The sequence below is a fragment of the Parasteatoda tepidariorum genome, chromosome 11 (genome assembly GCF_982258835.1).
Source record: "Parasteatoda tepidariorum strain Cologne lab strain chromosome 11, Ptep-v5.0, whole genome shotgun sequence".
Taxonomy (NCBI): Eukaryota; Metazoa; Arthropoda; class Arachnida; order Araneae; family Theridiidae; genus Parasteatoda; species Parasteatoda tepidariorum.
The window spans coordinates 60,459,765-60,485,886 of record NC_141765.1 but is presented as its reverse complement, the minus strand read 5'-3'; the positions used below and the strand labels follow the sequence as shown (position 1 = coordinate 60,485,886).

The window sequence follows — 26,122 nt, the reverse complement described above, 5'->3', positions numbered from 1 at the left end:
TCTTTTTTGTTTTAAGCTTATAGGCTAGCTGAACTGCTTAGAATTATAAAAAATAAACATTTTAAAATGTACGAAAATATTTTATATTTGAATGTAGAGAACTTAAAACACTAAGAAAAAAAAATCCAGCTAAGAAAATCTATAATTATCACAATTGTTAACTTAAACATGTTAAAGTTAACTTCTTATAGTGTGAACTAATTTTTGATTTCCTGTGAAATTATATATAGATAAACTTGGTTTTAGTGTTGATAATTTTACCATTAACATAGTCTGCTGAACCAGTCTGAGAAAATTGAAGGCATGACTAAGCTACCAGTCTCATTTATAAAGTAGGAAACATGGCAGATTCTTTCTTACTAAATGAGTAAAAAGTGTTACAGTGTTAAGGGAGATAATTTTGTATAAATGTAAAGAAGCATGGTTTTCAAAACGCGGAGACTAAACTTTTATTTCTTTTTAAAATGAATATTGTAATTAGCGATCAACTTTTTTTGGTACCAAATGAATAGCACATTTTTTGAAATTCATCAAAACCAATAATTTTTTTTTTGTTTCTTTATATGTTAATAATCTTCATGAATTTTAAAGTCATTAATTGTATTCATTATCAAACTATAACATTTTTATTGAATTTAAATAAATGTAATCCTACATATTCAAAAAGGAATTTATGTTTCATACAGTCAAAATAAAATCTTTGTGTATTGAACCATTTACATTATATACCATTTTTCATTCAGAATAAGTGCCTAAAATGGTTTTTTGTTTTTCATTGGCACCTGAATTCCTTTGTGACCAAATATATTTTGAGTACTGGCACAATCATAGAATATTCAAAGTTCCTGTTCAATATTCCAGAAATTGTAAAAACCAAAAGTATTCAATAATTTTTGTTCAAATAGTATAATATCATTAAGAAAACTTTTTGACATGTTTTAAACATTAACTAATATCCTTTTTTCCCCCCAAAGAGATTTTTTTTTTACATTTACTTCATCCAGATACTTAATATCTGATGTAGTTTGAGCTTAATATATGTTGGAATGAATAATATCGAGAAATAAGAGTCAACCAATATCATAAACTTTTTATGTCATAGTAAACAAAGAATTGTGTTCTCCAAAAAGGTAAGAGTATTAAAATACATATTGAAACAGTTATAGAGAAATTAAAATCAATCTTTGAACAAATTAGTAAATTCATAGCCAATTTACAGTTTCACCATTCTTTTAGTTAACATTAATCAGTTCACTACAAAATTAAAAATTAAAGACTTTTTAAGACTGTAAATAACTTCTATATTCAAGAGAAAAAATATTCACAAAAAAATTCCATTTTGAATTTAAACTCTTTAAGTACAATAGTATATTCTGTTAAAACAATATTGTTTTACAAAAATTGTAATGATATAATAAAGATCCAAGGCAAAGTAATCTTTTAGTTTCAACAGAGAGCAACAGAAGACAAATTCAGCTGCATGGTCTCAAAGGAATTCTATTTCACTATTAAATTTTTAGAAATTATTAACAAAATCTTATCATAACCTTTGCAGTACAAATTTAAAAAAAATATATAAATATTTAGAGACAGTTTAATGACATAGTTATAGAAAACTTAATTCACAACAGTTTTAATACAATATGTATTTTATACATATTAATTAATACATAATTACTATGTTTTAAGTTATTTATAGAGATTTTTTCAAACTAAATATTTGCAGTGGAATTTTATAGAAAAAAAAAACATTAAATGTCTTATAACCTAAATTAGAGGAACAGTTTTATTCTTGAAATAAATCTCATAAAATAATTCTTTTAACTAAGCCAGTGGACAATATTATTTTCAAATGATGATAAAAATTAACAAATGAAAAAGTAACAAATGATTTTTGTTTTATGTCACAATTCTCTACAGAATTAAATCATTTTAATGATTGGGCAAGTAAGCATCTTCGTCAGAACTTTACACAACTAAATGTACAATTAGTTAAAGGTATCAGTATCAAAATATTAAACAGTTGTTGGTGTTCAAATATGTATACACATATTTAAATTACTAACAGCGTTTATTAAACATTAATATGCTTCAGAATACTTAGAACATAAAAAAAACAATACCCGGTGGTTTGTTAACATTGCATCAATGCCCAGTTTATAAAGTATTAGCATTACTTTGCAGTAGGATTTTTTTTTCAATTAAGTTTTATTCTAATAGCATATTTTTAAAAAAAATCCTTTCACCTAGAGAAGGATAGGAGGCCAACAAAAAATTGCACATGATTAAGCAAAATGTTTTTATTGTTTTAGTAAAACTAACGAATTATTGAATATAATAGATATTAGTTTAAAATTGTTTTTGGAATTTCAGGGGTGATTGTGAGCCCAAGTCAAAATTCCGGAAAATTTCTTGAGTTAAAAAAAAAAAACAGTTTAAATTGAAAAATCAGAAAAAAATTTAAACAAGGTTTTTTTTCTTCCTTTTCCTCAATATTTCTTAGTTTACTTAAAATATATTTAAAATTTTACACATACATATACCATTTACACATACCTATCTGGAGAAGTAATTAAAATTTACAAATATGTCTTACTTTCTTGAGTTATGATTATAACAACTATTTACTGATAAAAAATTAATATTAATCATGAATATAAGCTTATAAAGTATCTTTCCGGTTCGCCCTTACAAACAAATAAAATAAACTGTGTTTTTAAGTTCCACCTCTGAAAATTTGATTTTCGGATACTTCTGTGATCAATGATTTTTTTTAAACGTCTGTATCTTCAATCTCCGGAAACTTACGGATCACTGTTAGCAAAAATTCCGGAAATCCGGATTTTTTCCGGAGCACAATCAGCCCTGGAATTTGTACAAGTTAAATTTGAGTTTTTACTGAAATCAAAGTCTAAAAAGAAGTACCATACATATGGTAATCCTGCATGAGAAATTTCTAATTATACTTTCAAAAACTAATATCAGCATTATTTCAAATCAATGTTAAAGACTTTAAAGTAGGTCAACACCTGTAATAAATATTACTATAGTCAAAAAATTTATAAGTTTCTTTAAATTATATGTTTAAAACAAATGAGCCATAAGCTTTTTAAGACACTGATTAGTCATAGAAAAGTTCAATAAATAATATTTCAAGTTAAAAATAATGTCTTAATAAATTGAATATTTCACCTAGTAAAGTTAATAAAAAGTTAAAGAATTAAATGTATAATTACTAAAGAAACAGTTTGGTTGTAATTTTTTTAAAATCAGGATATGATTGAAGATTTTAACAATATTAATAAAAAGAACAACAAAAACTTAATAAAAGTAAAATAAGATTGAGTATTTTTCTCAGTATAGTATCATTTCTAAAATATACATGCATTCTTTCTTATACAGGAAAGAAAAGTAGATTTTTTAAAAATAAAAGATGTAAAAAATCTAAAAACATACTATCAATAAATTCATCATATCAGTATAAAAATTTGAGTATTAAGTAAAAAACAAGTTATTGAAAATAAAATGATTATGAATTCAACAGTTATATTTTATATTTTTAACAATAATGACAACAAAAATTATTAGATGACTATAAAACTATGAGTTGAGTACCTTTTTAAGTTTTGTTTAAAATATGCAAATTAAAAGATCTAAGAATTTTTATGAAATTAAGTAAATGATTTAAGAATAAAGTATTCATGAGTTCATAAATATTTAATGTCCACCGTTTAATGTGATCGCATTAGTTTTTTCAAGAAAGTCCATATTTTTTCAATGCTTATATACTTTATTATAAATATGTATGAACAGTCAGACCTCAACATTACAAAACACCTTAATAATAAAGGGAAATACTAAAAATTTTGCTACATTGGAAATTCAGGATATAAAAAATCGTATACATTAAATATTTTTTAACAATTCAGACAAAATAATAACTGTCACTGTACTGGCATTTTTAATGCTGAATAACATGTATTTACTTCAAACAATGACAAAATCTTTAGGTCTTTATTTGATTTTACATTTTACTAAAATTCACAAGTTTCGTCATCTTTTTCTTCTAATACATCTCACAATGCTATAACTTCTTTTAACATTTCTGATTTTTCTCAATCACCACACGCTGCAAAACATGTCTACAGTAAACTACATCCTTCTAAGTATCAATTTCTTTTAAATTCATTAAATTAGAAAGTTCTTTCACATTTTAAGAAGGGATATTCATATCTATGAACACATCATGCATGCCTACTACTTTAGAAATGAATGATTCTGACAACTTCTGGTCAAACATGACAAAATCTTTTTCATCAGAGTTTCAAGAAACGATTTATATAATAATACATGAAAATTTCAAAAAATTGGAATTCCAGAAAAGATTTTAAATTATTCCGAAATAAAGAATCTATATATAATTATTTTTTTCGGGGGGAGGGGGATCAAAAATATTTTGGGAAATCAAGGATCACCAAAAAATAAAACTAGATAAAAGAGGTTTTTTCTATAGTGTATGCACAGGGAATTCAGACTTCTCGAAATATCAAAAATCTGTGTCATCGAGGTTGGACTGTATATAAATACATGAGTTACATAGAATCTGTTAATTATAATTAAAAATAATTAATTTTTAAGTATATTTTTTAATCATATAGAACAGCTTTACAAATGAAAATGCATTTTGTGGAAAATATAATAAGATATTTAAATATACAAGTGCTCATATCATATCCGTATGTATTTTTCTACTTTTTTTATTAGAAGAAAGTGATCTCATTTTAATCTTTTTAATACAAAACGCTCACATTCTGAAGTGATGCATACTTTTGTTTCTTAACAAGGAAAAGTGAAAGAGAACTTAAAGGCAGCAATTTTCAGAAACTATATAAAAACAAGCAGTATGAATACCGTCGGAAATTTCTGAGTCCTTCTAAATCTGGCTTTAAATTTATATGATTCGTATTTAAAGAAAGAGAAAAAAATTAAGACCATTTAGCCTTCAGTATGAATACTTTTTTTAATTGCAGATACTAATTCTTCTACAAGATGCCAAAAGTACTTTTAAGTTTCTAAAAACAGTTTTATAAACTAAAAATTAAAAACACACACACTAAAAAATAAAAACAACAACATGATCCCTGATTTAGTCAAGTTGAATGAACAACTACATTGTTTTGATCTTGCTATTAATATGAAACAACACATTTTTAACAATATTGTATCATTTAATTTGGTTCTTAAAATTTATATGAAAATTAGTGCCTGTTTTCCCTTGATCAGAGAGTTCACAAAACAGTGGACGTTATCAGTGGAAATAAATTCATTGCAATAAAATATGAGACACATAAATAAGTCAAAATTTCAAAGTTCCAATTTTTAAAAAAAGAAGAAAACACAGTTAAAAAGTTTAAAATTATGACTTGAAAACCATTTACCAGTTTTATTTAAAATATACAAACATTAAATTCATATTAAACAAAATTAATGATTTTACATTAATTTACAAAATAGTGACTAGCATTCTATAGAAAATTTGCATGTTCTCCAATATTTACCCATTTCACTAATCATGTTGACTAAATGATTAGAATGATTAATTAAATGCAGAAAAACACGTAATGATAAATATGTTTAAAATTTTGAAATCAAATGTAGAAATTAGGGAGACCATGCAAATTAAAAGGTATAAACATGACTATTTTGACTTACTTATTATCAAAAACTGACGTTTCCTTTTTTAAATTATTCTTGTTTTACAAATTATGTGACTGATTTGAATTTATTGTACCAATAGATCCAGAAGAAAAATTCATTCTATACAAAAAATACAGGGTATTTTAGTTTTTTTTTTTTTTTTAAATCAACAATAATGTACACAAACATTTTGAGTTGAAACAGCCATCAATAAAAGATCTGCTTTCACTGCAAATTGCTTTATGTGATAGCAAAAACAATGTGTACACTACAGTTACTACATATATAGAGATAATAGTTAAACATACATCTTAGAAAATTGATTATGAAATTGAGAATTATTTGTCATCATTTACATCACATAACATTTATATATCTTTTTTCATTCACATTTTACAAACAAAACAACAATGTAGCAGAAGTAAATCCATGAAGCGAAACTACATAATCATGCCTGTTTCCACAATGAAATTTTTACAGAAATGTATCTGTTTTCAGATGGTGCTCTAAATGATAGCTACATGACTGTATGATCAAGTTCATATACATGTATAAGAAACAGCAAATGATGAAAAAAAATGAGAAATGAACAATAGTAACATTCTTAAAACCTTATCAAATTACATCATCTCAAAAAAGCCCAACAACATACAATGTTTATAGCTACCCACTGGGAGTAAAAGAGCAGCACCAGATTTAAGACTAAAGATGCAACTTAGGACATAGAGCTGCAAGGTATTCGAGGTGTGCCCATTTGAGTCAGTACTCTATCTAACCATTGTAAAGGGCCATTTAAGTGTAGCTCTATCCAACATGGTGTTGATGTGACAGTTTGTCGCCGATATTCAGCACCCCATCCTTTAACAAAGCTCATTCGAATTGTGCACATTCTGGTTAACTGATAAACTGCTTCAAAGCCTTGGCTAACAGATTGAGCTAATAATGCAGCAAATTCTTGATTATTAAATATTTTTAAGTTACAACCTGTAAATTAAAAAAAAAAAAGATTTAAGAGCATGAAAACTACATGAAATGCTATTTTTACAGAACATCAATAGTTAAAAAGCAGTTTGCCAGAGATTATAATTATCTTTTTCTATTATTACTAAAATTTAAATATTGGTTAGGAGATGATACGATTTGATAAGTTGATAGTCCAGTATATAAAAACTAAACTGAAACTATAAAAAAATTTTTGTTGTTGTTTTTATTAGCGAAAATAAAGTCAAATTTTCCGAAAACTGAAAGAAAACTTCCTGAAAACTGTTTATATTCTGCTTAATTAAAAAGCATTAAATTTCTTCCTTAATTAACTAATACATTACAAAAAAGTAACACTGTAAGTTTTTGTAACGAATTTTTTTTTGTAACACATTTTTGCTACACTATATCACAATGTGTATTTAAAATATCATAAACTTCGACGATTTTTTGATCACATTTAACACAATTTTGCTTTTAATCCATGTAATCACCAACACGAGTGGGCAAAGCAGCAAGAAAGCTTTGGTGATGTGTATAAAATGGTAAAAACCACCCCAAAATCCAAGGTTGGCCTCCTGAATTTGAAGCCAAATCTAGCACCTTGGTTGCTCCCGATTTTGGTGATTATCACAGTTATAGTCTCTATAAATCAACCCTTAAATAATTTCTATAGTTTTATTTTTAAAATAAGTGCGTAATAATTTTTAATATTAACCATATCACCTTTCGATGAGTTTTCAAGATCTCTTTACTTCCAAAATTATGGAAAGAAAATTGCAATCTTAATTATTTGTTGTAGTTTTTTTCACAATTGAAACGTTTTGAATAAAAAAAAAATCAATTACTGCATTGAGTTTAATACAGAATTGTTGATTACTACTATCCTTGAACATCAAACAAACAATATGAACTTCTTCAGATGTTCAACATGCCAAGAACAAAAATTGGAACACATTCAAATCATCTAAATTGTTATGCTCCATTGAATTCCTTCGTTACTTTGTGTCAAGATACTTATTTTGTAATAGTGATAAGTGTAAGCTTTAGTATAATTATTTTTGAGAAATTTATCAAATATATTTGTAATTTATATACAATTTGCAAAAAGAAATCATATTTGTTTTTAAATGCTAGAGAGTGCTATTGATTGCAGACAAGAAGAGTAAAAAAGAAACTAAACTTTACTGTAAACATATGTTGCCTTATGAAAATTATAAAAGCACATCAGAAAATAGTATGTGACTTAAGTAAATCAATCACAGCACGCTTTACAAAAATTAGCATTGCAAACAGAGGTGTGGGAAGAAAAAAAAGAGTTTAGGGTGAGGTGGCAATTACTCATAGCAAACCAAGTGCATGAAAAAAAATTTTCACTCTCGAGCTCAAGTTAGTGATTACTGGAAAAAGATTATTTCTTTGATAACATTTAGATGGCATTTCATAGAAAACTAAAAAAAAAAAAAAAAAAATGAATTGAAAACAATAAAACTACATGAGAACAAAAAGCTTTAGATAGGAAGATTTGTATTATTTTGCTTAAAATTTTGGTTTTTTATTCTCCTCAAATTGAGATTTCGATAAATAAAAAACAGCAAATTTAAATGATAATTATTTAATTGTTTTGTGTTTCACAAACTTTATATTTTAATTTTTTTAATTGATACATGTACAGGTCTAAAACATTCGGAAAAATAGTTTTGAAGCAGGGAGAAAAAATTTAACTTTTTTCACTTCTTCTCTTCAAGTTATTAATTATCAAATTATTCAAAAATACATCTAAAGAATTTTGCATCAATTTGTCATATCTTTTATTTGAGTCTACTAATCATGAAAAAAATAGCTGTTTAATAAAATGCTACATTTATTAAACGTTTTTTTAACTAAATTTTGCATCATTAGAATTATGAATTAAATATTAATGAAGACGTTGTGAAATCTCTCAGGTGAAAAAACCTCAGACAGTTTAAGTCTTTGCAGTCGTATGTCTACTCTCAGCCACCAACGCCTTTTTACAGTTCTAGCCCTATGTCTGCTTTCAGTCACCACAGCAAAGATGTTACCCACAGCTTAAAGGCAAACTGTATATATTGTGGCACTGTGAAGAGTAAAGATTGTTCGGTATATTCAAACAGAAAAATTAGAGGCGGAAGATGCCAAATTAATTATTTTTGGGACACATGTTCTTGAGAACTAGGGCTTTATATTGGAGACTGCTTTGCAAGATACCAACCACACGATGGAGAACTATAAAATATAATTTTCACATAAAATTAAACATTGTGTTACATATGTCTAAAGTTTAAAAAAGAATTAAAAAATTTTACTTTTTCTTCATAATCTTGCATATTATGTATTTGTTCGTTCAATAAAAATTAATTCCGACCAGCATGACAGACATGTATAAACTTAATATCACAAAGGGTAAAAATTTGAAAAATATCATGAATTAGTGCTAAATTTTGAGAAGGACGTAAATATGAACAATCAGGAAAAATTATATTGTATATATAGGATTGGATTTCGTATCGTATGTTTCTCTTGTTATTTTCATAAATATATGAATGAAGTTAAGTCCTTTACGTTTACAAACAAAGGATGTCAACAATGAGTAAAAAACAATTAATACTTATTCATAACCCGAATTTGACATAAAATTGTAGAACACAGAAGAACACACACTCATAGAATAGAACAATATATATAAAGTGAGATAATCAGTAATTCGTAGACTCTTTAGACTAGATTTCAGAAAACTAAATCTGGAGTATTAGATAGTTTCATAGCAGCTCAAAGTGATAGAATTCCAATACATGACTCACAAGCTTGGGACTATGAAATCAACAAACAAATTCAATGTAAGCTTTTTAACACTTAAAATGATGCAAAATAAGAAAATTGGTTTTGCGATAAAATAGAAAATTCAGAAACCATTCAGATTCTTTCTTTTACACATCTACATTTATTAAAATATTTTGTTATCGACTTCTTCAAAAAAAATTTAGTTATCAACATTGCAGTAGAGCTACACCACTTGGCAATCGGCAACGAGTAGAGATTCATCCTTAATCCATACAACATTCTGAAGGGAGTGTATATTCCATATATCCGGTCACCTAATCTAATCCAAAAGCATCATAATCAAACATATCTCTACACTCCCAATTAAACCCAACGCGTTACAAAGGGAAAATGTCCAGTCATAGTTTATAAAAAATAATAGCTTGTGATAAAAGTTATTTTCTAGTTCATTTTTTTAAACGAGGATTCAATGTTTAATTGGTTAATGATGATCGAAATAATATTGACACGTATGAACACAACACTACCACAGTTTATATCAGAGGGCAAATGGTAATAATCACATGGCCTTTGAATTATCTGGTGCAAAAACTATCTGGAACAGTAGATTAAAATAGATTCCAAACCACTAAGACACAGTCAGAGAAAGTGCAGTCTGATTAGACACCCAATCTTTAGCGAGGGAATCAAAATAGGGCTTAGGTGAAGACTTAACCTACCACACCAACTGGGTGACAATATGAAGGATTAATAACGAGATGCTTACAAAAGAATTAAAAAGTCAATATAGAGATTGGTATTCATTCAGAGCAATTTATAGCAATTCTGACTAAGTGCATGTGTAGCGTAACTACCACTACGAAAATTAAACATCAATTCACCGGTATATAAGACATGCTAACTTGATTTAATCACGAGGTACCTTTTGATAGATGACGGTTGGCATGGTCGATGACTCCGCCCCAACATTGGTGACCTCCGGACGTGATTTGAACACGCAAAAATAACTTGATAGTAACGCCTACTTCAATTGATAGTCCACATTGAACAGTTGACTTGCTACTTGTGACTGCAAAATGCAACAACGAACGCTACGACGTGATGTTAATACACCTCTCACATTCAGCACTCAACCAAGCTCTCCCGGTCTCTCACAAGTACAGCAACTAGTGGTATCGAATTCTATCCTTGATAAAATTCTGGTGGGGGAGTATTGTAGTGTAACTACCACTACGAAAATTAAACATCAATTCACTGGTATATAAGACATGCTAACTTGATTCAATCAAGAGGTTCCTTTTGATAGATGACGGTTGGCATGGTCGATAACTCTGCCCCCGCACATGCATTGATCACACAATCATATTTTCCTACTTTTTAGAAGTTAGTTATTATTCCTTGCTGAAAAAGGGAACAAGAATAGCACATCTATTTAGCAAATATAACAGCGCTAGAATTTATAGGACATTCTGAGAGCTAAGCAAAACGCATTTCCAAGGATATAGCATAATAGAGTTCAACATATTTATTTTGTTAATTTTATCATATAAAATTAGCAAGTTTCTCTGATAGAACTTAATATTTTCAGAAGGCATTTTGTCTCCTACTTCTTTTTCAACATACCTAACTCTTAATTTTTATAAGTTAGCTTTTTTAAAAAACTTCTATAAGAGTATGCATAATCACCTGGCGGTATTTTACACACAGTTGCTGGATGCCATCCATATCTTTGGTTACAGTTAGGACTTTGCACAAAAATACTACTGTCACTAAGGCATTCTGCAAATACCTCACCACCTATGTAATATAGTCTTACACCTCGTCCTGAAACAAAACATAATAATTCTAGTTTAGAGAAACACTTATGCTATTATACAAAACAGAATTGAAACTATAAACCAACAAAAAATATTGTTTTAGATTTTGATACAAAAGAAACGTTTTGAGATCAAAATTGGACAAGTTTTACATTTGAAACAAATAATTTTTAATCAAATGTAAACATCAATTAGCAAAAATTTTTTTAGCTCTCATCTAGTTTGAAACGCATTTAAAATGACACAGTATTGATTCAAAATAATTTCTGACTTTGAGAGATATAAGATAGAATGAATGGTAGTATAATTTAATAATTTCTAGTAATTTACATTTAATACTATATAAACAATTAGTGTATATAAACAAATTAGCATATACATCTTTTTTATCAATCAAAAGTATGAAATTTATTTACTATCTCTTATTTAATACACGCTTAACATCAGAAATTTCATGTTATTTATGGAGCTTACTCTTTTTAATTCCAAATTAGAAATTTAATATTGCATGGACAACAGTTTTTTTTAAAAAAAAAAATTTTTTTTTGAAAGTTCTGACAGCTTTTTCTATTTACGTTAAGAATTTCTTAAAAAGAAAAATTAAGACAAAAGAAATGTAAACAATAATATTTACCAAAAGTATATGACCAACAAAATATCGATTTTTGAGATGTTTGCAGTTATTTTACTCATGCACACTTTCATAAAATCATTTTTCTATCTGCAAACACTATTTACAGTTATATTAAAAATATTTCTTTTTATTTCTGTTGATAAAAAAATTTCCAAAGCAGAATTAACTTAGACCTGGCTTTTAACTTTAGAAAATAAAGCAGGCAGTATTGTAGTCACACCATGAATAAGAATCAATAGCACTTAAGTTGTAGTGACGATATATGCTATTTTGTAAAAACACATACACCCCAAAAAAAATTACATCATGCTTGCACAAAACATACAAGAAAAAAAACAATTTACTTTAACGAAGCACTGATTTTGAACTATTCAATTCAGGCCTTTAGAATTTCATTTTATACATTAAAATTATTTATATATAAGAAAAAACATTCAGTGCTATTTGAAGATTTTTTTTACTAAGTAATCTCCATTTTTTTTAAACTAAAAATATGACTAAAAAATCAAATGAGATTGTGCATGATAGAACCATCAGCTTTAGAGTATAAATATAACAAAAATATTGAAAAAGATGTAATTATACGAGTAAAATGAGCAATTTTAAAAAATAGATAACAACAAAGTAAATTACACTTTACATCACGCTCACACAGTACAACAAAATTGTTCACCATGATGTTTCTCCAAAAGTATGAATATCTTTCAGATATAGCATATTTGTCTTCATCTTTCAAACTATGACATCTTCCAAAAAAGATTTGCTACCACAGAAAATATTACTTTTCCCAAAGGGAATATTTTTTTATGGAATACTCACTTCTCAAAAAATCAGAAGAAAGTTTTTAGATAAAGAGCATAAAAACTGAATCAGAAATAAACAATAACAAAAAATTGTCATCAACACTTTATTTGAAGAAAAAAAAACAAAAAAAGACAAACGAAATGGGACGTTCATGTCATGCCCGCACAATACAACGTATAAGAGACAGAGCAAGACAAAATTTTTCACCTCAATGGTGCAATGATATCTCTGAGGTATTTTCACTGAACCCATTTACCATTGGAATCTGGAATAAAAATTAGAAAAACAATATTACAAAATCCAAACTTGTAACCTAGCTACCATAGGGCTATGAGTAAAATTTTATTTAATTTGGAGTACAGCCCTATCTCTAGTAAGCTGAATATACACATTTGAAAAAAAAGTTACGCTAATTCAGAAAAATTGTGTTTTTTAAGTAATGTTATAGGTAAATATTAATGAAGTTACAAACATCACTTCTAACAATCACAAATTGTTATAAAGTCGTTAAAATCTGATTATTTAAAAAAAAATTGTAAGCTTTTTTATTTTATTAGGAAATGAAAATATTTAACATTATCTGTCATCAAGGTCAACATCCAATCTAATTTTATCCTTTCCTTTCATGCATCTACACATAGGTATTGAATCCTTTAATATATTTCAAAACTGCAGCTTTTGACTCTCTTACTGCATATAAATTCACATTCTGATGGTTTTACAGTACATGTTGCATGATAAAATTGCTTTACTTTAAGAAATTTTTTAATGAAATGTGCTTAGAATCTTTTTTGCCATGTTTAGAATCTTTTTTAGCAATGAATACTTGCTTTGATCATGGCATGCATTATTTTGCTTGCATTTTCTCTTGTTTCTGTCTATGGATTGACTGTTTCCAATTATATCAATGATTGTGGATTCATTGCTTCAAATTATGTCAATCCTCTGCTGCCTCAAAATTATACTTCAATTGCATTATTTTTTTATCTTTGTTTACATTTTTGTGGTACTTCCCAACGTGTGCAAGGAAAAGACACAATCTTTTGCCCCTTTTGCTCTCATTCGTTTGCATTTATTTAAATTTATAAGTACACTGCATAAGTTTTATTTTACAATTAAGAATGAGTGCATTGATAGCGTTGGTACTTTGATATTTATATATATTAATCTAAAACTGCTCATCATTCATAGTTCATTACTTTCTTACAGCTCCACTTTATGAAGGGTGTTTCATTTATATTAGGCCATGTTTAGTTTATGAGTTAGCTTGTATGTGAAGTAATAAAAGTTATGTAATATTCATTTTGGGAATACATGCTCTTGAAAAAAAAAAGCTTGTTTTGCAAAATGTCATAAGGGAAGAGCCAATTTACAATGTCTTGTAGAGTGTTTTTGGATCCAAGCTATTGTGTTTGTATTTGAACCTTTCAAAATTCTTTAGATAATTTAACTTTCAGTGTTTATTATATTACAGCAATTAATTCACTCTTAGCTCATTTTTTTTCTTGATAATGAATTGAAGTTCTAGTAGCACAGCACTTGCCAGAAAGATGACAAAAGTTTACAAAATAAATAATAAAAAAGAAAAGAAAAAAATAAATTTCCTTTTCAGCAAACTTAATTTAATATAGAAACTTTATAATAACCAAATAGTTTATCAAAAGTATTTCGTTTTAAAAAGTATCAATAAAATAGCGATTATTTAGAAGCAAATTTCTATAAAACAAGTAAGAGTAAAATAAATTACCAATGTGTCTTCTAGTTTGTTCAACAACACTATTTCTATTGACATTTGATAAAAGACCCAGGCAAAACCGTTCGGAACTTGAAGGATCTGTGAATCCATCAACTGTTAAAGATGGTTGAGAGGCATGAAAAGTTTCACCTACTCGAGTGTTTAGCTCATAGTATGAGATAGAGCACCAAAATGCAGGTTCTGTATAAGTAACAGGTTGTACATCTGTAAAAATATAATAAAAAACATAATCAACTAAAGCTTGTTACCTATATACACAATCAAAACACATTTATATGATTCCTAACTATACAAGATAGCAAATAAAAAAATAATAATAATCAAAATGAAGTATGCTAAAAAAAATTCAATTGTCAACAATGTGAATTTGTATAATAATTTATTAGACTTTACTTTTAATTTATTTAATATTCTATGACCGAAAGAGAAGCACTGCATAGTAGAGATAAGATCAAACTCACTTATATAGGCCTTATCCTGAAGATTAGAAATGTAAACTTGCCTGAGCTCTATAAAAATGTTTTTACCCGTCAGAAACCGAGATTTAACTCTTTCATCGCGACGGACAAGATGACTAGTTTTACAGGAATACTCACTGTGAACTATTGTTGTATTAGTGAATATGATTGTTGATTGCAATTGATTATTATTTTTTAAAGTAAATTAAACAAGTTTTAAAGGAATATGCATGATATTTAAATTTTATTACTGAGGGGGAAAACTTAAGTGCAACGGGTGTGACAAAGGCTTGCTACTGCCGCGATGAAAGTGTTAAAAAGTCGTAGAAACGTTAAAACTTGCAAAAATATAAAAGAAATATTGTTCGATTATTTATTTTTGGAGGCAGAGATTTAATCATCCTCATTGCGATAACAGCACATATCATGCCTTGGCTATTTCCAGAAAATTTCTCAACACAATTCTTTGTAACCAGGTCATGCCAGTTAAACAACCTAACGGATTTGAAATTCCTATAGAAGGAGTTCAGCTGTGGAAGCTTTGGATGTCCTTTTGTTCTACAACTAATTGGTTTATGCTTTAAAATCAGAAGTGTTGGACTAGTTGTATCTAACTGGCAAATATGTCTTGAATATTCAATTCAGTATAACTTAATAATTTTATTAAATTAAATATCACTTTTTTAAATTTCTGTATTTATAATTTTCCTTTTGCAGAAATTGTCCACTTTAATTCTGGCAAAAATGGTTCGCAAAATTTTTCTTACATAGATGACAATGCTAGTCACTTTTTTTCTGTTAAAGAGTCCCAAGTTTTTGATGCATAGGTTAGGATTGGGTGTATAATAGCTTTGTGCAGCAATAGTTTTGCATCTTTATTTATGTATGTTGATCTAAGGTCATTTATACACCTGTTTATTTATAGTATTATTTTTTTTAAACTTTTATTTCCATATTGTTATCAAAGAAGAGATTGACAGCTTGGTAGTTCTATAAGTTGAATAAAAAATAGTATATTTAATTTTAATAAATTTTTTATTGTTTATTTGAAATGTTTAAAAAATTTTATATTCTATTACTCTATAAATTTTTTGGTTAAATAAAATTGGTAGGAAATCATAAAAACTTTATTATGAGTCACTAGCTCGAAGACTTCTTTCAGATCATGAGTGTATCCTTCATTGTGTCACCTCCCAAACAAATTAACTATTACTTTGGAAATTACATTTTCAAAATAAAGAATTAATGCAAAATCTATCAAAAATCAAAGAAATCTATACGAAATAAATATATACAATACCCAAGGGTGGACTTGGAGAGGAAATTAAGGACGCATCTGCAAAAATCAAAATATTTATTTTAACAATAATCTTATAACGATAAATATAAAAAAATTGACATCAACTAAACTGCTAAACACTGGTAGTGGGGTAGTTAAATAAATGGAATGATAACGAGTAACGACTTATTGGTTGTATGATGATGTATTGGTTTAATGATGTATTAGATCCTGAATTTAAAGAATCGTTAAAATATTTTGATAATTTTTTTCGAAATTCAGGAAAAATTTACAACAAAAATTACAAGCAGTATAAAAACTTTACAAACAATGTAAGCTAATTTTAAGCATTCATAAACATATTATATAAATTTTAAAGTCAACTACATTAAAATCTAACAATTACTTCAAACTTAAAATAAAAACTTAAGGCTAAAACATTAAAAAACATTTTCTTAAACATAAGTTTTTTTTGTTCCTTTTATTTTTTATTTATTTTTTTGAAAAATAGTCATGCTGTATATCACATTCATGATAGAAAAACAGATTTTTATGTAGGGACCTTTCCATTGAAATTACACTAAATTATTGAAGAAAGTAACCTTTGCTAGTAAGTTTAACTCAAAGTATTTTTTTAATACTATTATTATTACTATAATACACAAAAAACATCTATTTTTAAATTGTTAAAAAATTTTAAAAACAAAATTGTACATTATTTTTTTAAATAGTTTCCTACATTATTTACTATAACTGTTGGTCTGCCATATATAAGATATCAAAATTAAATTATAATACGAAAATTTTATTAACACTAAATATATTAGAAAACATCATATTTTTTAAAAAGATACAATTTAAAATGTTCTTCCCTTTTTTTAAAAAAATGCATTTAATTACAGCAGTTATTCTCTCTCAAAAATGAATTTTCAAAGAACCTCTACAGCTTGTAAAATTTAATATAATAAAAAGGTTGAAAACTAATCATACATAATTATAAAGCATACATAACTTACACCACAATTAAGCATTTATTAAACAGCGTATTTTAACTGTTATCAAATTTATAGAGTAATTAATATGTATATATATATATATATATATATATATAATATATATATATATATATATATATATATATATATATATATATATATATATATATATATATATATAGGGTAGAGTAAAAAGTCTTGTTTTTCTCTATATTTTTCAAATCCAAATAAAAAAGTTAGAGGTGTTATAAAAAGGTTAAAGGAATAATCAATGATATGTGTATACACTTTCTCTTTTGTTCAGTGACCTTTTACAGTTTACAGTTTTACAGTTACATTCAGCGAGTTTCATAATTCCTGGTTTGTAGAAAGACCTGTCTTCATTTGGGAAAAACTGAACAAAGTGCTGATTTACAGCTCCCTCTGAATTCAATGTTATTCCACACGAGGAGTTTAAGAGGTTAAAACAATTTGACGTCTGACAACACAATGTCAAAAGAATATGTTGGGAGGAGCAACACAAGCCACCCAAGCTCCTATAATCTTTGACAATTTGCCAAAGATGTGTGTGATCTCATGTGGTCATGAATGAACACTCCTCCTTCACAATCCATGAGATCCAGACATTTCTGGATGACAGTTTCATTCAAACTGTCAAATTGCCTTTAGTACATATCTGAATTGATTCTATCATTCCTTCGTTGGAGCTTTTTAACAAAATAAATAAAAACACTTTTAATCTGCACTGAGAGCATAACCATCCTTTAATTAAGTTCTGCTTTTGAAGTCATTGACAGGGATTCATCACCTCTGGACCAAAGCCGTTTGCGCACCACATTGTTGTAAAAAACAATCCACTTCTCATCCCCAGTTATCATTCATTTAAAAAAATACTTTTCTTTGCATTTCATGAGCATATAGCCAACGTTTATTCGCAGCATCAATTGAACTTCTTTGAGTTCCTGAGGAACTCAAATATGGAGTTTGCTTACGTTTCCCATTTTTTTTAGATTCATGTGAACACTTTTTTGACTAATTTTCAATGTATCTACAAGGAATTGTCTGAATCAACGTCTTTTTTGTTTGCCATCAATCTAGGTAAGCTTCCTGATCGACAAACATCTTTCAAATCAAAATCATCAGCATGGAATTTGTTGAACCAGTTTTTGGAATGACAATCTTGTAGAGCATCATCACTGCAAACTTTATGCAAATTTTCACAAGCACAAGCACGTTTCTCCCTTTACGGAAGTAAAACAGTAAAATGTGGCAAAAATGAACAGTTTGGTCCTCCATGTTCAATCTTCTGTAAAATCTCCACAACTTAACAAAAAAGCTCATTTTGTTTTGAAAATGCTTTAAGTATTTCAGAAACTGTACTACTGTAATCTGTTGCAATAAAAAAAAATGCAATGACTTTTTACTCAAACCAATGTACATACATATATAAGTATATGTATATTTTTGCTGATTATACAGAGCATAATAGAACAGTCACCCATATTTTCCGTGCCATTTTGTTCTTGACTATCCCCGTCCTCACTCATGTAGCCAGGTGGGGGTGTCTCTAAAAATAAGCATTAAGACATTAAATTTAAGTACACATAAATTTTATATAAAGAGGAAACTTTATATTAGGATATTTAGCTATAAGTAAAAATATGATAAAGACGTTTTTAAGAAACGAAAATGTTCTTTGATGTGCTTCAGAGAAGTAAATTTAATATTGGAGAGAGTGAAGGAATATGTTGTCTAAATATGAAAGTAAAAATAAATATATAAATTTAAAGAAATACGGTGATCTAAATCTTAGTATTAATTTAACACTTAACTAATATGAATCTATTTTGTTAATAACATACTTAAATGCTGCCTACCTAATCACACGATTAATAATTACTATTGGGCAACTTTATTGTAATAGACTAAGAAATATGGATGAAAAACTGGCAATAATTCATTAAAAACACATAAAAAAATTTGTGACAACCTGGATACATTTAATATGAGACCTTAGAAACAACATATATGTATTTATAATTAGGGCCCTATAAATTATGCGAAGATGCGGAAACCCGCATAATTCACAATTATCCGCATAATTTACAATTTTCCGCGTGATCGCAACATATCTGTATAATTTTTATTTTTCAGCAAAATGTATTCGTTTACCAGATAAATTTCTCCTTAACGGTTTTTTTTCAATTGAAAAATATCTTCTTTTTCAATTCCAAGAATCTTTATGGACAGGTGGACGTTTGCAAAGACTTTCAGTTCATTGCAGAACACGCTCAGATATTAATAGATACTCTTCTCTTTTTCGAAACATGTGGTGTATTTATTCACAAAGCTTACACTAAGATTTTTGATCTGCGGTCTAAACTTCGATGTAATTCTCAGGCATCATACTCACGAAAAGATTCACGCAACGTATTTCTTCAAGAAGTGTTTCACAAAACAATTGCAAAGTTGAATACTTACTACTCTCCAGAACTAGACGTATTCAAAAAACGCGAGCCCAAGTTTAGTCAACCTGCATTAAACTTCATGAAAGCTGCTCGAGTTTTCGATCCAGAACAAATAGTCAACCTCAATATTGAAGACGACGATATATTCAAGAATATTCCAGGAATGAGTGGTCAAGATATAAAACTCGAGTATGCTGCTTACAAAGAATATGTAAAAGAATGTTCAAACCAGGACTTAATTAGATTCTGGAATTCAGAGGTAGTCTCAGAGAGATTTCCAGAACTTACAAAAAAAGCACGACAAGTGCTCTCAGTGCTTCCTAATTCAGTAGATTGTGAAATAGCTGTATCCTGCTACGGCCAAATTTCACAAAACAAAGACAGAGTTTGAAAGAAAGCGCAGCTTCTGGACTAACTTCTCTCATTTTAATAAACTTTAATAATTGTTCTGATGTAGAAAATAGATGTACAATACATAAGAAGGTAATTTAGTTGAAATTTTTATTGTATTCATTGAAAAAAAATTTTATTAAAGCAGGAAAGAAAGTTGAACTTTTTTAAGAGATTTTATTTTTCAGTTTCAATTGTTTTCTGGGTCATTCACAACCTGCATGCATAATTTTTAAAAGACACCGCATCCTTGCCGCATAATTTTTAAAAATCGCCGCATCCTAGCCGCATAATTTTTAAAAAATTTCCGCATAATTTATAGGGCCCTATTTAAATAATTATAATTAAAAAGATAGTGCTGTAACAGAGAAACAGAAATTATATTTGTAGATACTTTTATATTTTAGCATATTACTTATGTAACTAACCAGCTAAAAACTAAGCCTGAATTATCAGTAGTGACCCTGGTAATCAACGAGAGAGAAAACTTTCGAACGACAGTTCCAGTTTCTGGACTTCAGAGTAAAGATGACTTTTCTCCTTGCCCTCCCAAAAGTAAATTTTTCTTTATTTCATTCTTTATAATATATTTTTTTTATTTGTTTTATATAATGTTTGTGACTTGTTTTAATTAGATTCATTTTAAAAATAGTGTTATTTGAAATTAATTTACTAGCTGGTTACACATCACAACACATTTTTTAATTCCATTAAATAAAGGATATTAATGGGAATGAAATAATGTATTTCATTTATGAGAATTAAAAAACATATTACTTTTATAAAATTAAACTGCTGCCACAATTTAAGTATAAAAAAAAGGAAAGAATTCTTACAAGGAACAGATTAACATTCAGAAAAATAAATCTTTGCATTTTTTAGAAGTACTACAACTATTATTCTCCTAATAAAATCCACAGCTTGAGATAAATTCCATCTGTTATTTTAATAAAATGTGATATATCAAAAAAAGCCAACATTTGTATTGCTCTACTGTTACTGAATTTTTTCTAAGAGTTACTGCAGAACAACTTTCTCTTCATTGATAGCACATTTTTTTAACAGTTCTTTTTTTCCCCCCATCCTTATATTTTAAATTTGCTTTATATGGTGATGGTAGTACACGGTTTTACTCCAATGAAACAGAACCATACTTTAACTGGAATCCTTATTTTTTGTAAGAGTATGAATCTTTGTTAAAGCATAACTGTGTCAGCGAAATTTTTATATGTATTTTATATGTGTATTACTAATAAATAAGAATAGCTTAAAAATAGAAGAACATTAAAGAGTTGACACAGTAGAACAAACTTATCTACAGACACCATGAACTCAACAACAAGACACCAATATATCTCCAGCTCCTTTTTGCCCAATAGAATGTAATTCAAAGTCTGTTTGCAAACAAACAACTAATTTCACCAAAGTCAAGAACTCGGTTTCATACCACTCCCCTATTCATAATTATGATTTTTTTTTGGTATGGATCATTGACAATTTTTTGACTTGCAGAGTGGGCAGTAATTCAAAAAAGGTTGAGAACCTATGGTTTAAAGACATTGAAATTACTGTAAATGAATGTTGTTAAGCATAAGAGATAAGCAATATACTTCATACCCGTCAAAGGGAAAGTTCGATTTTCCAGCCCTGCTGAGAATTCCGTGTTCTCTGGTACAGAATTAATAAAATCGTCCAGTGGGGGAAGTGAGGTTGGTACTTCCCCTGTGTTCCTTGGAACAAAAATTGTGGGCAACACTGTAAATAAAAAATAATAATTAATTGTTTGAATTTAGGAACACAACTTTCATGCAACTTAGCAGAACTACTTCTTAATGCAGTATAAATTATCATGATCATACAGAATATCTGAACAAGATAAAAACATTTTAAACTCTCAATAAAATTTATTTAATATATTTAATATCAAAATTTTCTATTAACCATAATAAGATACATAGAAATTATATGTGTAGCAACATTACTGATAAATTAGTTACTTTTTGCAACAAATTTTGGGTAAGTAATATCAGTGGACCACTTTTTTAATGTTAAAACTTGTTTTGAGAGAAAAAAATTACCAACCAGTTTATGCGATTCAGACATATATCCTTAAAAGAAAATAGGTCTTTTTTTTTAGATTTTCTCAGAAAATTCTTCCTGATGCATATGTATATAACAAATCATAAAAATTTGTTCACCCATAAAGATAATATATAGGATGTTACATAAAAAGCACCCTTAATTTGAATTTTTAGAATCAATAGAAAACAAAAAAAATCCTCACATAGGGGGAAAGCAAATTGATATTAAAGCAAGGAAGAAACAAAAATCCTTTCAAAATCTGGCAAATCACAGTACTAGAAAGCAAATGTAAATAAACAACACAGGTTTGATTGTGTGTTTAAACAGAAAGGAGTTAACAGTCGATTTTTAGAAACACCTTCAAGATTCAGCATTCAATTAAACCTATTTTGGTATTTATTACATTCACCTTCTACTGCGATTTGTCTATTTTTTTTCTTGTTAAAACTTTAATTCGTGGACCTGAATGAGAAAACTCTTGTTTTAATTTTTAATAAGAATTCTAGAAATACATATTATGGGCTATCATTACAGAACACCCGGTATATTTTATGTAAAAAAATAAAAAATATGTCATTGCTGAGATAGACATTAAAGTACTTAACATTTGTATTTGAAATAAAATGATTTAAATAGAGATGAATAAAAATTTATAAAAATAAAAATTTCATTCTATGATTCTCACATTTTGAAAAGTTTGTTTGTTTCAAAATTTAATAAACATCACCTAATCTAATAACATTGTATTTAAAAGTTGACGATTTTAAAAAGCACATTGAAATCTGTAGTAAACACTGCCACTAAAGCAACTGTCAAAACCACATGGATTTATGATGAAATTGCATAAATCGAAAGAATTAAAAATTACTACTAAAATGCACAATTTAAAATTCGCAGGTTCAACTGGAAATACAACACAACAACTGCAGAAGAAGCGATAAGAAAACAAGGTGAGCATACAATGAAATCATGCAAATTGAAATTTGTAATCCGTAATAATACCCTAAAAAATTTAAAATGAATGCTTAATTCGATTTTTGAGAAACCAAAGTTAATAAATAGAATAAGAGAAAACTAATATATTGCATTGGTAAAACTTTTGTTACATATTGGAATTTGTTACCTTGCCGCAGATGGCATTGTACTGTCTTTTGTTATCATAAATGAATCTGATCACAACATTTTTGAATTAATATATAGTAGTTAAATTGAGAAAAAAAATACTCGTGGTTTTAGAATAAACAATTTTTCAAAGGTTCGTGATTTCTGAATAATTTCTTTTGTATTTTTAATCACAATATATAAAATTCACTTTTTTGTGTTCCGTCATATCCCAGGAATTTTTTAAGTGAGTCGAAAGCTTTTTGCATTTAGTTATAAAATACATTATTAAGAAGACAATTCCATGAAAAAAAATTTTTTAAATAATTACTTATTTTTTTCGAAAATTACAAATAAATTAATGATCAAAATATTTTTTAATTGTGAGACATGCAAATTTTTGCATCTTATATTAGATTATGTAATTCAAAAAAATAAATAAATAAACATTTGAATGTAATTGGTGAAATAGTTACACAATAGAAAAAGTTGTATTTTTTATCTTCTAAATTTTGAGCATAATTATAAAACTTCTACCTACGTCAATGATAATAGCATATCCTCCTGAGACCTGAGCTTTAAATAATTGCAGTAAATGCAATTTGGACCTAAAAATATGTAGCTTAGAAGAAAGTAAACTAATAAATGAACTCATTGAAAAAAAAATTTACATTAAACTTAATTTTTCTAATTATTGCTTAAAAATGATAATATTTTAAATTACAGCATTTTTTTAAATAAATATTATAGGATGGTATTTATCGAGAATTTCATGACATTTTGGTCATGAAACAAAATTCACCTGGCTCAAAAGTTATTTGTATGGTGTGCCTGCATAAAACTGCCTGAGAGGTTGCTTTAATCGAATTTACCTTTCTTATAAGTTTTCACTGTAAATAAAAACTTCAAAAATGTTCATATCAGCAAAACAATTTTATTCTTACATAGACAATAGCTTTGTAAAAGTATACAAACAGAAAAATAAATCATAAAATATTTTTTTAAGAGATAATATTAAACCAAATGTTGTCCAAAATATTGGATGTTAACTCTCAGATGGTTGATTTGATTTCTGGCAAAGTTGTATATTCCTTAACAATATGGAAACATCGATTCAAGTTTTTATTTAGATATTGCTTAAGATACTAGGTACTTAGAGTTCTTATAAGATATTTCTTAGTATTCTTACTAGATGCTGCTTACATAATTACAATGATAAAATAAGTCCCTTAAATTTAAATAGTGTTAAGTAAAAACAGATACAAACGGTACTTATGTGCTTTTGAATATTTTGAAGAGATAGTTACAAGCTGTTGTGAGATCAGAAGAATGTGATAGGTGATTAAAATAGTGATAGTGATTTCAATGTCATCCATACACATGTATGATCCACCAAACAAACAATATATAATCTCGAAGGCTACCACCTCATTTTTCTTTATTAGGGAGCTTTTCTATTTGATTACAGTGCATTTTTAAATGTCTCCCTCTAAATCAAAATTCACATATTTGAGCAATTTTTAAAAACTGTACCAATTAAAAATTTATTCAAGGTGGAAAGTTTTCAAAGGAGCATAACGTATATTTTTAAATGATGATAATGATTAAAAGTTAACATAATAATTATAATAAAAGTAATAATATTCAATTAATGTGATTTACTTCACGTCAGAGGTAAAGCAGGAAATTAGACTAACTATCGAACCAAAAATCTTGCTTGTTATGATTGTTTTGCAGAAGTAAACAATTTACCAACCACCCTTTAGTAGGGTAGGACATAAACTACAATCGACCGCTGTAGTAGAGCATTGCCCTCAAAGGAGATCTTAATTTACTAATCCCGACAGCTCTTGCTTCATTCTGCCTAATTAGTTTATAGTGAACACACCTCTCTATCTAATGAAGCTGTATTATAAAACAACTTTGAAACAGTAAATAGACAACAATAAATTTTTTGACGAATAAAGTAGGCTTCAAAATTCGTTATGGCCTTTTAAATAATGGTTCGATTTTGTCGTGAAAAGCAAGAAATGCAACCTTTGCCATGTTTTTTTTCTTAGACTTGTTTAATTGATGCAGAATCCATTTATTTAGATTCAGAATCTTACTGATTTGTTCCAAATGGTTTTTAAGATGGGAAAGGTAATTTCAAATATTGCTACTAATTCACCGAAAGCTTGAGATGAGTTTATTTTCACTGTAGTCTCCAACTCAATTATTCAACCTACTTTTTGTATCTCACCCAAAGACTTTAAAAGTCGTCCATGGTGAAAATTAAAATCTTCAGTTCGAAATTTCGGAAACCATTGACATACTGCATGTTCAAGCTACTCAAGAGTCAAACAGTGTCATGTACTCCAATTAGGTTTTAGAATATTTATTTCCCAAATAGAAGAATGATATTACATTTGGGTTCAGTTCTAGAAGTTATCAAATCAGTTACTGTTAGTCTAAGATAGGTACTCTGACCGCCACTAAGCCTGCGGCAGTCTGGTGCTATGGAAACAAGAAAAAGGCATTTTAGGGAGGGTAGCTTCGATGAAGAGGTCTCTTTTTCTCTCGACGAAACCAGTCCTAAACAGGGACCACACACCCCTACTTAAAATAATCATACCTCGTTACCATAGTCACCACCACAGCTCCAGACGAATGTCTGGCAGAGTACCTATCTTAGATAAACAGTACAATGCCCGTCGTTAAAAGTACACTATTTATTTATTTTATTTTTTGTGTGGAAAAGTCTGATTAACCCTGTTCTTGCTTTGCGCCCCTCAACTATAAATTATATGAATTTGAGAGCCAGAAGCAAGAACCAAGATAGTTAATTTTTTTAAAAATTAATACATTTTTGATTGCAG

General features: G+C 27.8%; 1 protein-coding gene across 2 annotated transcripts in view; it reads right to left on the bottom strand.

Moving 5' to 3' along the window:
• Nucleotides 1-6,064: 6,064 nt before the first annotated feature.
• The window catches only part of Smox (Smad on X protein), a 98,018-nt gene continuing 77,960 nt past the window's right edge, over nucleotides 6,065-26,122 (bottom strand). For both annotated transcript variants that reach the window (XM_043043958.3, XM_087154678.1), the window contains 6 exons: nucleotides 21,699-21,836; nucleotides 18,722-18,790; nucleotides 16,250-16,285; nucleotides 14,483-14,695; nucleotides 11,167-11,304; nucleotides 6,065-6,681 (listed from right to left, as the gene is read on the bottom strand). In XM_043043958.3, the coding sequence (XP_042899892.1) occupies nucleotides 6,413-6,681; nucleotides 11,167-11,304; nucleotides 14,483-14,695; nucleotides 16,250-16,285; nucleotides 18,722-18,790; nucleotides 21,699-21,836 (863 nt within the window). In that variant the 3' untranslated portion in view covers nucleotides 6,065-6,412. The remainder of the gene's footprint in view (nucleotides 6,682-11,166; nucleotides 11,305-14,482; nucleotides 14,696-16,249; nucleotides 16,286-18,721; nucleotides 18,791-21,698; nucleotides 21,837-26,122) is intronic.